At 36.2% G+C, this 13,891-nt stretch overlaps 1 protein-coding gene across 2 annotated transcripts in view; it reads left to right on the top strand.

Annotated features, from left to right (window-relative positions):
• dpy19l1l (dpy-19-like 1, like (H. sapiens)) overlaps positions 1–13,891 on the top strand; it is an 80,443-nt gene that overhangs the window by 43,524 nt on the left and 23,028 nt on the right. The window contains exon 16 of one of the 2 annotated variants that reach the window (XM_043688761.1): positions 9,141–9,242. The exons of the other annotated variant lie outside the window; for it this stretch is intronic. Coding sequence (XP_043544696.1) covers positions 9,141–9,242 — 102 coding nt within the window. The remainder of the gene's footprint in view (positions 1–9,140; positions 9,243–13,891) is intronic. 2 annotated transcript variants of the gene reach the window in all.

The following is a 13,891-nucleotide window of genomic DNA, read 5'->3' on the forward strand; positions in this document are numbered from 1 at the left end:
TATTTCCAATCTAATCAATGTTTTGGATGCAAGGACCAAATAATATTGTGGCTAAATGACAAAGTTGAATATAATAGTAAGTCGTCTGCAAAGAAATGTAGGTAGATCAAATGAGTGGTCAAAAAGTTGGCAGATGGTGTATAATGGGATAAATGTGAACTTATTCATTTTCAGAGGAAGAATAGAAAAGTAGTATACTAGTTAAATGAAGAGGGGTTATAGGACTCTATTGTACTGTGGGATCTAGAGGTCCAGGTCAATGTGCTCTTGTAAGCTGTGTGACGCACTGCCACTGGGATTTTCAAAGCATGCTGGTGCACAGGCTTCTGCCTAAAGAAACTACTGTGGTGTGTAGACTTCAGAGGTCCTCTCAGTGGGGAAAAAAAAATTGCAAAAGGGATTGTCCTGGTACAGGAAGTAAGTATGGCAAATAGTTAAGAAGGCAAATAGAATGTTGTAACTGCAAGGGGAATGGAGTAGGGAGATTTTATTGCAGCCATGCAGGCCTTTGTGAGATACCATCTGTAGTAATATGCATAGTTCTGGTCTCCCTATTTGAAATAAAATAAAATTGCTTTAGAACCAGTTCAGGAAAAGTGCACTGAGGAAGAATAGAGAAGCAGTATGCAAGTTAAATAGTGTTACAGGACTCTATTGTCCTGAGGGATATGGGGTCGTGGTTAACGTTCTCTCTGTCATGCTGCTGTGGACATGATGGACTGATCTTATGAAAAAAGAATAAGCAAATTTAGCTCATATCTGTTGGTGTTTAGAAGTCAGCGGTGATGTTATTGAAGCTTATAATATCTTGAATCTAGATAGAATGGATCCATTCTATGTTTCCTCATGGGAGAGACTAAAACTGGTGGACAATTTAAGAGTAATAGTCCCTTTTAATACATAGAAGAGGAAAATTATTTTCTTGTAACGGGTTGTAAAAGTGTGAAATGCTCTTTCCTAGAAAGCATGGAGGCTGGGTCCTGAAATTTTTTCAAGGCTGAGTTAGATTTTTGATGGACCACTGTGACGGTTGTTATGGGATTCGGACAGGAAATTGGAGCTGAGACCACAACTAGTATAAATCTTATTAAATTCGTCAAGGCTTTTCCATGGGGCTTGCACTAAGGAATGACTGTGTCCCCCACTTTTTTCTTGATTGAAAAATCTGCAATATATGCATTTTCTATTTACAAAGGATAGGACCCTGCATGTGAATATATGTAACTTTTGGCACAGATAGGTGCATCACCTTGCAAACTCAATTGATCATCTTAAATTGGTTGTTTGTGTAATTCAAGATTATTTAATAAGTATTGTCTGATCATGAAATCACATTTTAATGTTGAGCACTGTCTTCTGTGTATGGCAAGCATTAGCTGCATGGCTGCGGTTAGAACGCTGCCTATGATGTATAGTTAAAAGGGCTTACTATTTAATAAAATCTGCTAGTCTTTGGTATATATGGCCTATATTTTTGGCATCACACCACCACAAAAACTCATATACCACCTGCTGATTGTTAGGCAGGTTTTCTTGGCTTGATTACAGAATCCTGTAATTAGAGAATACCACATGTTGCTGTTATATAGTTGCAGTTCTCTGGTTGCTCATATTTTGAGACACTTTATGCTTCCAACTATATTTGAGCAACAAGTAAAGCTAACCTTTTCGAGCTGCTACAATGCAACAGCAACCTATTCTCCACAAAAGGATGCTGCTGTCAAGCTTAATGTTTCCTGCCTACCATACTGAATAGGAATTTATTATGAGTTTTAGGGCCAATGTAATGCTGGGTATGGAAGCTGTGCATCCAAGTCACTGCCAGGTTATGTTAAGCAGCACACCCCTTCAGCTGTTCACAACAGGTAGTGTACAGACTGTACCCAATCATCCTATGCTTGCACATCTCTCAATAGTGTCTGATCTTAGATGTAATTCTGTGATTGGGCAGCACTTGCTCTAACTTTGGTTCCTGCTGTAATTTCTAACACAGTTTCAGTTTGAGCCCACAGAATGCCTCAAGTGAAAGTGTTAAAAACTTTGTATATTCACAAGTGGGGCCCTGTCTTTTGCAAACCAAGCATGTCTATGCATTGCATCCCTTTCAGCCTTGGTGACACCATTCCCTGGTGCATACCTCATGGCAATGACTAATCAGTCAAATTGCCTGGTTTGGATTTAAACAAAGCTGCAAGTATTTTTACAGTTTACTGTCCCCTGATGCATCCTCCATGGCATTGCTTCTACCAAGCAGTACCACCTTTTCTTGCAGTAAAAGTTGTTATCTTTTGAGATTTGGTTTGTTGTGATTAGGAAAAATAAAAAGATTCGACAATGTCTTTTTTTTTCTCAAAAATATCCAAATCTGATGATGACACTAGGGTGGGCACATTGTGAGTGGAGTAGATAAACTATAAATTTATGGAAAGATATCATCACTTAAATAAATAAACCAAACTAGCAAATAGGTTTCAATGTTGACAATTCTAGAAATAAAAGTATAGAATAACCCACAAAGCATGTCTTCAATTATATCATTAATCACTTAAAAATTATAGGAAAAGTAGTCTGAAATATAGAGGATTTATGATAAGGAAATATCTCATTTATGTTCGAACAGGAGCTAGTTATTCAGCCCCTCAAGCCTGCTCTGCTACTCATTGAGATCATTGCTGACCTGTAACCTAACACCATTTAGGAGATGGTGAGGACTGCAGACGCTGGAGAGGCAGAGTCGATTTAAAGTATGGTGCTGGAAAAAAGGACAGCAGGTTAGGCAGCATCTGAGGAACAAGAGAGGACTGACTAACAGTTACGCCCAAAATGTCAACTCTTGCTCCTCAGATGCTGCCTAACCTTCTATGCTTTTTCCAGTGCCACACTGTACCTAAAACCATTTACCCATCTTGGACCCATATATCTCTTGATACCTTTTGGATAATAAAAAATGATCTCTGCTAAACTTTAAAATCTGCAGGTGACCTAGTATCTATTGCCACTTTGAATTTTAAAAAGAACAAAGCCAAAAACTAAAAGAAGAAAAGCTAGAAACAATGGAGGTCCAAATAGACTTGGTTGGTCTTTGTACAGTATCACTAAAATGTGTCTCACACAGAAAATCATCAACACCTTCTGAAATGTTCATCTTTGTATCCTCAGGATTAAAATGCAAGGAGATAAAAGTCACTCCACAGCTATACAAAACTGTGGTTAAACCATATCAGGAGTATTGCGATCATTTCTGAGCACCATAACTTAGGAAGGTTATATTGGCCTTGGAAGAGAATGTCATGTAGATTTACCTACTCTAGAGTGCAAGTTTTAAATTACAAGGAAAGATTCGTAAGTTAAAGTTGTATTCCATGGAATTTAGATAGTCAAAGGATTTAATTGAAATGTTCAAGTCATTAGGAGAATAGATGGGGATAAATACAAACTCAGCTGCTTGGGAAGTCTCTGATCCGGACGTATATACCCAGTTCTGTCAGGTGAAATTATGAAATAGTTCTGTATGTGAATGGTAGGTTTGCAACTCTGCCACAAAATGGCAATTGTTAGGAAATAGAAGCTGAAGTAGACCATTCAGTCCCTCAAGCCTGATGTACCATTTAACTAGATCATGGTCAACCATCGACTTCAACACCATTTACCTGAACTATCCCCATATTCCTGGACATATTTTAATACTTAAAATATTGAGCAATCTGTCTCTTATAATGACTGAACCTCCACAGGCCTCAGGGGTACATAATTCCAAAGATCCACTGCCTTCAGTTTAAAAAAAATTCCTAAATGACCTGCATTTTGTTCTAAGACAGTGACCCCTAGTTCTAGACCCCAGTCAGGGCAAACTATTCTTCCTGCATCCACACTGTCTAGTCCTATAGGAATTTTGTGCACTTCACTGGTAGATATATTAATTTTCAAGCTGAAATCGATTAGAGTTTTTGCCCAATAGGGTAGTGGGCAAAAGGTAGATATATGGAGTAAAATCACAGATCAGTCATGATTGTGCTGAAATAATGGAGCAGGTTTGAGGCATTTAATGGCCTCCTTATTTTTGGAGACACTTCAAATTAATTACTTAAATATCCAAGAGTATTCCTTTTATATAATTTTTACATGCTCTTTGATATAATGAAACACGTTTACATGCCAGGATATTCTATATTTATATTTCTACTTTCTAGATTTTTTTTGTCAAGTGCAGCAAGCCTTTTATTAACCAGCAGCCGTGCGACCAAAGTGTGCCAGTTGATTACATATTCCAGATAATCAAGAGGTCCACATAATCAATGTAAAAACACACTAGGTAATAGAAATGTAATGCAAGGGGTATACACATCACCGTTATACTTTTATTTACAGCTTAAATCACTTAAATAATAATCAGTTTTGCCTTTAGCATTCTCACTTGTAATTCAGCTGACTGATTGCAGTTATATAATTCTTGTCAGTTTTAAAGTGCTGGTCCATAGGTGCTGGTTAAAACAAAGATTGCTGTAATATAAATTTTGCAGTGAAACATAAATGCTCAATTCTGACTATCTGTATTGTGAAACATAGGGCAGTCGAGCTTATTTCGTAATTGGTACATATTTTTTAATACTCAATCGGGGTTATAGGCTTCGCTGTCTGAACAAGCATTGATTGCCCATCCTTAGTTGCTCTGAGACTTGGTAACTGAATAAATGCCATTGTGGCTGTTGTCTTTGTATCTTTTGGATTTGTTTAGCATTTGTTTATATACCCTATAGTATCAACAATATCAGTGTTTAATTTGTGCAACACATCCTTAACTGGCATCTTCTAAAGGAGTATAACTTCATATATAGTTTAAAGAGTACTACTGGCTTGTCTCTGCCTTGTCAAATACATGTTCTGCACCTATACATGCAGAAAACTGTTGATATTGTATTCCAGCTCAGCTCTGGAGCTGAACTGGAGCCTTAGCCCAACCAGCCACCAGGTACACCTATCTGGTAAGAATAGGAATTCAAATTTTCCTTTCCTTTTCGTTTAGTTTTGTCACTGGGGTCACTGCTGGCCTAGCTATTATCAGGTATTTAAACGAACACCACCTTATTTCTTCTGGCTTTGCAATAGTGCAAATGGTTTTACTCTGATGTACAAAGTGCTAATGTTTTCGTATCAGTTATTTCTAATGATTAACCTATTTTGTGAAATCATATAATCTTTTCATCTGAATTTCTCCTGTTTTGGTGGGGCTAATAATAAATACATTTTTCTCATAAAAAAACCAATCCCTGTTCACAAAAGACAAAGGAAAGGCCAGTTGAAATTTCCTGTTTCATTAAACTGATTTACTCTAACTCAATATTCAGGATATGCATGGATTGTACAAAACTGGAATGCCGCTAAAGCAGATAATAAGAAAGGCAAATAGAATTTGGTATTTATTGCTAAAGGAATAAAGTGTAAAAGTAGGGAGATGTTGCCTGTAACTGTACATGCCATTAGTGAGACCGCACCTGGAGTGAGTGTAGAATGTTTGGGCCCTTTATATGAGGGGAATGTAGATGGATTGGAGACAGTTCAGAAGAGGTTCACTAGATTGAACCTTGTACAGTGGAATAGGATACATTTCGATGGAAAGAGACTAAATTCTTCTCCACTAAGATAGTTTAACTAGCCACTGTATTCCCTGAGAGTAGTTGGGAGCTTGGATCCTTGCTTTGAAGAAAAAGGGGTTATCTACCCTTTCGATTAAAAACCCTTCATGTCTGTCATCTGCCCTATGCACTACTTCCACATTCTCAAAAGTGTCCACTTTGAGTCTCTGTTTGTAGTTAAAGCTACAATCTGATATGTGGCATTTTCCTTCTGAATTTTCATTTCAGACTCCTTCTTGCAAACTCCAATATGACCTAATGGTTTCCCTTTCAATTTCTAGCATTCTGAACAAATTTATTCCATTTTGTTACAATAGGAACATCTTGGCTTCTGATTTTCACCTCCACCCTTGGTACTTGTCTTTCTGATCTGAGGAGACCTTGGGGCATTCCCAACTATTCAAACTAACCATTCATTACCATGGCTATTTTCACTCCCCTATTTCTATCCCTTTTTAAACTTATGAGGATGACAGAAAAATGTTTGGATTTAATGGCTTAACTCATACCCTCAGTAGTTATTGCCAATAGTCTAGCAGTTGCAACCCTTTAGTCCTCAACAAGAGTTCTTATTACAATGAGTTCTTAAATTTCTGTAAGAGAATTACTTCTCTAAGAGCTTCATACATGGTTTCACTTTATGATCTTATCCACCTGTTACTTAACTTTGCTAACTCTTTTAAATTCAAAATAACTGCTGCAGGAAAAGTGTAACTGAAGTTTAATCTGAGTATTTTTACTGCAGAGAATAGGCAGCTTCTGGGGAAAACTACTGCACAATGTGTCTGTCGCTCGCTTTCGCTGTAATAATTGTCTGCACATTGCAAGAAACCACAGACACACAAGTTCATAATGAGTATCAAATTTCTTGAAGTCAGCCATCCAAGTAAATCCCTCTTTATGAAGTTCATTATTTTTGCATTTTTTAAAAACTCAAGAATAAAAAAACGCAGTCCTTTATATTTTGCTAACTTCATCCTACTGTGTTATTTAATAAGCACTGAGATCTGATTTTGCGTAGGGGGTAAACTTTTGATTTGGCACCTTATCAAATACATTATGAAAATCTAAGTACACTCTGTCTACGGTTCCCTTTATATCAATGTTGCTTGTTATTCCCCAAAGAATGTTGTTAAATTAATTAAACACAATTCCTTTCATTAAACCATGTTGATTCTGCCTGTTTCCATTATAGTTTTCTAAATATCCTGTTTTAATAACTGATTGTAGCAGTTTCTCTATGACAGATGCTATACCAACTGGTCTATAATTTTAAGAATTTCTATTTTCCTCTTTCTTGAATAAAGATGTTACATTTGCTATTTTCCAATCATTGGAACACTTCCAGAATCTAAGGCATTTTGGAAGATTCTGAACAATTGAGCTTATTTAAAGCTGAAGTATAGATTTTTGATAGGCGAGGGCGTCGAGGCTTACAGAGGGTAGACAAGAAAGTGGATTTGAGACTGCAACCTGATCAGCCATGATGATGATTTTATAGTGCGGATGCTGGAAAGCTAAAACAAAAACAAAATGCTGGAGAAGCACAGGTCTGGCGGCATCTGTACAGAGAAGCATTGATTTTGTTTTCTCTGTACAGTTGTTGCTGGACCACATGGACCAGCACACACTTTGAGATTTGCCATGATCTTATTGAATGATGGAGCAGCCTTAAATGGCCTATTTCTGCTATTAAGCCAGAGTCCTTAATTACACAGTGACTGTAAAAGATACTAACCGATCATGCCGTGAAACCCATGAGTCAGCAATATATCCTTTCAACTGAACAGCGTGATTTTCAAACAATATCTTATAAGTGAATGATGAAGTAATGTGATGGGTTATTTAGTTTAATGAAAATAAATCTCTGAAGTGACTTTACTCTGTCTACAAATGAATATGCTACTTTTTGAATTGGAGGAAATGATAGGCACTTTAAAATTGGTGCTTGTAACCATTGTTTGGATTGGATCAGCTTTTGATTAGTTATTTGTTGTACAAAATGTGCACATTTCTCCCAGAGTCCGAGGTTTTGTATATTTGCAAGGGTGTGATGCACCGGTGCAGTTCGTGTTCGGAACATTGTTTAAAATGCTTCAAATCACTTGACATCACACTGCTCAAGGGACTCTGCAATAAATGCAAGCATACAGCTTTAACTATAAAAGGTGTATGTGATAGAATATTATTAAGAATTGATTCCAAATGGACTACCTTGTAGGCAACTCCTACAATACTTTACTGTATGAGCACAAGTAAATGTTTGTGCTTAAAGTTTTAAGAATCTTGGTGTCAGTTGCTTTACGAGGATATTTTTGTCTCTTAGTGTTCTAGCCAATATTATTCCTCCGTGTGCATCAATGAAAACAAATTTTCACATCACTGTTGTATCTTGCTGTTTGCAAATTGATTGCCACAATTCCTACATTTCAATAATGACTACCCTTCAGAAGTACTTTGACTACGAAAAACTTTGGAAAATCCTGAGGTCATGAAAGGCCTCTTACAAATGCAATTTCCCTTGAGTAAAGCTTTGAGACAAATTTTACAACAAATCATCTTTCTGTAGCCATGCATGGAAATGCCTTTTAAATGTTTATAAAAGCAGTTAAAAATTATCCTGAACGTGACTTGCAAAGAATAATCACCAACTCAGATCCTCACAGCTGATTTACCACGTTTTGGGTCAAATGCGGTGCCCTGTTAAATATCAGAAGATGTTTTATCTAGTTACCAGCAATGGTCTCTATAGATTCTGGCTGCTTCTGACATTAGCAGTGATACACCATTACTGCTGCAGTCAATAGAGCAACAAATCCAAAATATTTCAGTAACAAGGCTCACTTGATCAGTCAGGGGGTTCGGTCTCTTACAAAATAAATGTAGGTCAACTTCAATGTGTAAAGAACTCTTCCCTATGCTCAATTCTGTTACCTAAGTTGGAGTTTATTATTACAGTTAAGCTATAACAAGTAAGCAAAGAATATGTATTTGTAAATGAACTAGGGAGAGATGAAACATTTATTTTATAAGGCAGCCTTTTGTGATTTGGCTCTCCCTGCCTGAAAGTGCAGTGGAAGCACATTCAAAAATACTTGAAAAGAGACTAAGAGTTGGAGAGTGGGGTTAATTGGATAGCTTTTCAAAGATTCAACACAAATATAATGGGCTGAATAGTCTCATTTTGTACTGTTCTAATTCCATGATAAATCAGATGGCACAGCCTAAGAGAAATAATTATTAATGGAAAAGGAAGTTACATGGCTGCTACAATGTCATCAAATTATCCTGAAGGAATTGCTTTGTGTTTCTGTTTGTCATTTTGGATCACTTTAGTATATTTTAATTCAGAGAATGAGGAAGCTGTTGCAAGACAGGCAGTATTTTCTAGATATTTAGTTTTGTTAAGTTATGAAGTTAAGTTGAATTATTAGTACATTCAGTTCACAATACATTTGACCTCAAAGTAGTTGTATCTACATAAGGGATGTACATATTGTCTTTTAGGTGGATAGGATGGGAGCTCAATACTCACCCTCCACCGTACAAGACGTTTATTGTACTCTCAACCTAAGATTGCCTGATCGATTCTTCAAAACCCGAATAGAGGTACACTGACCAGGTTATATTTCTGTGATAGTTGGGTTGAGACAAGGGCATCATTACCTGATCTAAAGAGGGGTAAGAACATTTAATTTTGTGGAATTATTTCTTGGGTTTATCAGTAGATTAATTGTTGGAATAGTGATCCATATGAGTACGGTAGTTTACTGTTTTCTGATGTAGTCAGTGTAGTTTGTTTAGGATGAGTTAAAATTGCATTTTACTGCTTATGCATTTTATGATTCCAGTCATTTGATCTACATGGATTCACTGCGATGTACTTTACATAAGTAAAGAAGTTTAACTCCAGTCATATCAGACTGTACCAAAAAGACACTCTGAATTATGGTCCAGTTTCCAGAAGGAGTGGATATAAAAGGTGCACACCACTTCCTAAGAAAGGAATAGGCCATTTAGCCCCATAAACCTGTCCTGATGTTTACACAGATCATAAGCAAAATACTGCAGATGCTGGAAATTTTAAAATAAAAACAAAATGTTAGAAGTACTTAGCAGATCAGACCGTTGTTTCACAATGCCTGCAGCATTCCTGTTCTTCTTTTATTTACATCATAGCTCATTAGTACTTACGATTGTTAACCCAGATCCATTCAAGTGATAATTGAATAGATTTATGGAATGCTCAACATATTATAATGCAACACATGAGAGTGAGAAACCATGTAAAAGGACTTTAAATGAATGATTTTGACAAAGGCACAAGAGGAATTTTATTGGAGTTTGCTGATGGCACGGTCTTAGACTGATGGTTAATAGTGCTCTAAATTGCAAAGATGAGGCTGGTTCAGTGGAATTGGCAGTTGCAGAGAAATTTTAAAAAAAAACTATTTTTAGGACAAAATGTGCATCCTAAATGTTTAAGGCATAAAGATAAAGTGCAGAAAAAAATGAGAGGTTGGAGTAGGAGTATAGGTTTTGGAAAAATAATTACAAGAATGTGAGGTTTCATCCATTGTTTCAATTCAGGATTATGAATTTGTACCAGACATCAGTTATACTATAGTTGGCACATGATGTGGAATCAGCATATAGACAGGTTATTAGAATCTCAAAACAATTCATTACTACTGCAGCAGGAAAAATAGTATGAATAAAGATATTTTTAAAGATTGGATCACCTCTTGTTTGAACAGAAACCGGTTACAGAAAATCTGAGATGTTAAAACTCTGGGCAAATAGTGAATGGTTGATTCCATAGATAATGCCACTAACTGAGCACTGTCTGACAGCAATAACTAGAGGAATGTAAGGAAGAATTAGAATAATTTTTTGGTACGCTGACCGTTTAGAAGAATGGCACTCTGCAGCATCTTACTCCACCTCAATATATAAAGGACTCCTGAATTGCTATTCCCTTTGTACGTACCACATAACTAATGCATCACTCCATCAGTTCTGACCCACAGTTGTGCAGCACTTCCTCCCTGGGGTGTGCCTCACTGCCCCTTCAGTATTTACTTGTGAAACGTCAACCTTGATTATGGTTTCTGGAGTGGGAACGACCCTTCTGGCACCCTGGATTAGAAACTATGTTATCTTTACTTTTGAGAGTAGAATATTTCCTGGGAAAACCTGTTGAGGCAGAGACTATTATATCACTTAAAATGATTTAGAATTGTGCTTGAAACTATTTAGAAAATACAGGGAGGAAACCAAGGAGGTGGAAGTGGAAACAGCTATACTTGAGTATCTACCATCAATGGTTAGGATTGAGATAGGATGAGTATACTTTTGCCCATGGCCAATCGTATGCTTTCTCAGTACTGGATTTCAACCAAAAGGAGTCATCGATCAGGTGTCTTTTGAATGTTATTGATTTATTATAAAATGAGATGCAGAATTGGTTAACATCCTTTTGATCCTTGCTGATGATGCTAATTGACAAGTCTGATCCCAAAATGAAATCTAGCTTGATGGATTTTTAAAAGAATTTTATTTAATATTGTGGTCAATCATTGAAATATAGTCATGCATGGCTGCAGAGTTTCTTTTGCAATGAACTGAAGTTTATTACATAGAGGTTGAACACAATGTACAACCAGGCTATCTAAATATAGAACACAGATTGTGAAACGGCCAAGTCCAAATTTTCAACCTACTATTCAATACCATATTTCCACAGAAATTCACATCTAGAGAAATTACCTCTATAGCTATTCGTTAAGTTTTACTGCTTTTAATTCTCCTGCTTTTGACTCTAGTCAGTTCCACTTTGAACTGTCCTAAAATCTTTCAATCTTTAGATTTTCTGAACTAAAATCAATCTTTGATTATTTGACTATAAGCCAGCAAAATACAAACTGCTTTTCATTAACATGCCAGGGGTTTGTAGTCATCTACTCTGACGTATACTGTATTAAGTCACTGTTCCAGAACTGACCTATTTAGTTTTTCCTTAAATTCCCTTCTCAAAGTAGCCATCACCCATATGCTGTTATTTTCAAATTCAAACTCAAAATTAGATTTATATATTTCTGAATCTTGCAACACAATGCAGTTTGTAACAGGAAAAATTAATATTTACTCCTCTAATTTAAGCACTGAAGTACACCCATTCACTTCTGGAGAAAAGGGAAGGAAACAGAGTAAGGTGTGGAATATTTAGTGACCTGTAATTCTGAATCTCATACATAGGTAGCACAGGCACTGAGATTTTTGCTCAGGAAACAAAGTGAGAATTCTTCCATGTGCTCTTTGTGAGGACAGTTTTGGTTTCACAACAAGCAGCAGAGCTAAACTGGGCAATTTCTTTTCCCCTCTTGTTTCAGCAAGCTTCTGTTCAACTACAGATAGCAAAACTATCTACAAACCTGTGACACAATAGCCACAAACCCAGTCATAAAAACACTCTGGTGTTTTCCCTCCAGTAAGTTCAAGTAACTAAGACCAGCAATCTTCTGGTACAGTCATTTCCAAGAAATGTCTTTGCTAAAATCAAGTTCCAGGATCTTTTCTTCGCATGTGTTTTTTATAAAAAGAGGTAATGCATAATCCTTCTTTCTTCAAGTCCACAAACTTTATTAAGTATAAAGTCATTGTAAGATCTCCGTACTTGAAATAATGAAACAATATAGTTGAGAATAAAATAAATAAACTACACACCCATTTGCTCTTTTTCCTTGTAATCTATCCAGTTATGTCAGCTACTTTCTTTATTCCTGAATAATTCCAACAGTTAAATTTTTAACAAGGCATCAGCAACTACATTATTTTTGCCTGCATTGTGAACAACCTTGAACTGATAGGTTTGTAGCACTAAATTCCACCAAAAATGTCAGTCATTTTAACTTTGAATTTTTCCAAAGGATAGGTTAAAGAATTTTAGTTAATATAAATCTGTATCCTTGTAACCATGGGGTACAACTAATTCAAGATGTTTAAGATCCAATAGAAATCCCAAGACTTTCTTTCCCAATGTGAAGTGTTATCTTTTTTGAGTTGATATAGTTTGTAACACAAATGGATTTACTGTTAGTATCCCATCTGATGTCATTACTGGTAAAGTCACATCCCAGACTGAAATCTGACTTTTTTTATTTAATGAGGTGATCTTACACTTAAGCATGCAATGTTGCAAATTTGATTTTATCTATAAAACAAGTTTATTATGTGAAATAAAGGGATAAAAATAAACTAAACTGAGTTATTTGCATATAACACAATTTGAAAGATTCAGAGACACTAAGAATTTAATCCCATCTATCCTGACATACTTTACAGTACTTAAACACCAGTTCTCTATCATATTCCCAGATTTAATTTTTATCTTCACTTCATGGTCTGGAAAGTTTGATAGGCTTTCACTTTCTCAATTTTGAGTAACCTCATCAAGGTTCTAACCAAACATTTCTGGTCTCGAACTTTCAATCTAAAATCAATACACTAATGAAAGTTATTTCTTAAAAGTTCTAAGGTATCTCATTTCTTCAGGAGAATCTGTTTCACATATCCAAACTCTGTAATACACTACATCAAAGTATATATCAATCACATTCACAGCACATCTACTATGAAGTCACTAACACTGATCGTTACCTTAAAGACTTTACTGAAATTATTAGTAGCCAATACCAATTCATTGATCAAGCTAGCTTTCAGTTTCTCAAACATTTCTTCATATTTGCACTGCCTTTCTTTTAGAGTGCATAAGACCATAAGATGTAGAAGGAAATGTAGGCCACTTAGCCCATTCCAAGAAATAATAGCTGATCTGATAATCCTCCATTCTACTTTGCCTTTTCCCCCATAACTCTTGATTCTGTTGGTGATTTAAAAATCTGTCTGTCTCAACTTTGTGCTTCATGATCGAGTCTCAACAGCCCACTATGATAAAGAATTCCACAGATTCACTACCTTCTGAGAGAAGAAATTCTCCTCTCTGTTTTAAGTATGCAACCCTTTATTCCGAGATTGTGGAAGAGGGCATAATCTTTCTACAGCTATCCAGTCAAGTCACCTAAGAATCCTGCATACCTCTTGTTCTTCTATATTCCAATAAATATTGGCCAAATCTACTCAATCTGTCCTTTTAAAATAGTCCTTCAAAGCTGGTATCAGCCTAGTGAACATTCTCTGGATTGCCTCCAATGCCAGTATGTCACCCCTTACATAAACTGCCCGGATGTAACCCATCA

The sequence above is a fragment of the Chiloscyllium plagiosum genome, chromosome 4, assembly GCF_004010195.1.
Source record: "Chiloscyllium plagiosum isolate BGI_BamShark_2017 chromosome 4, ASM401019v2, whole genome shotgun sequence".
NCBI lineage: Eukaryota > Metazoa > Chordata > Chondrichthyes > Orectolobiformes > Hemiscylliidae > Chiloscyllium > Chiloscyllium plagiosum.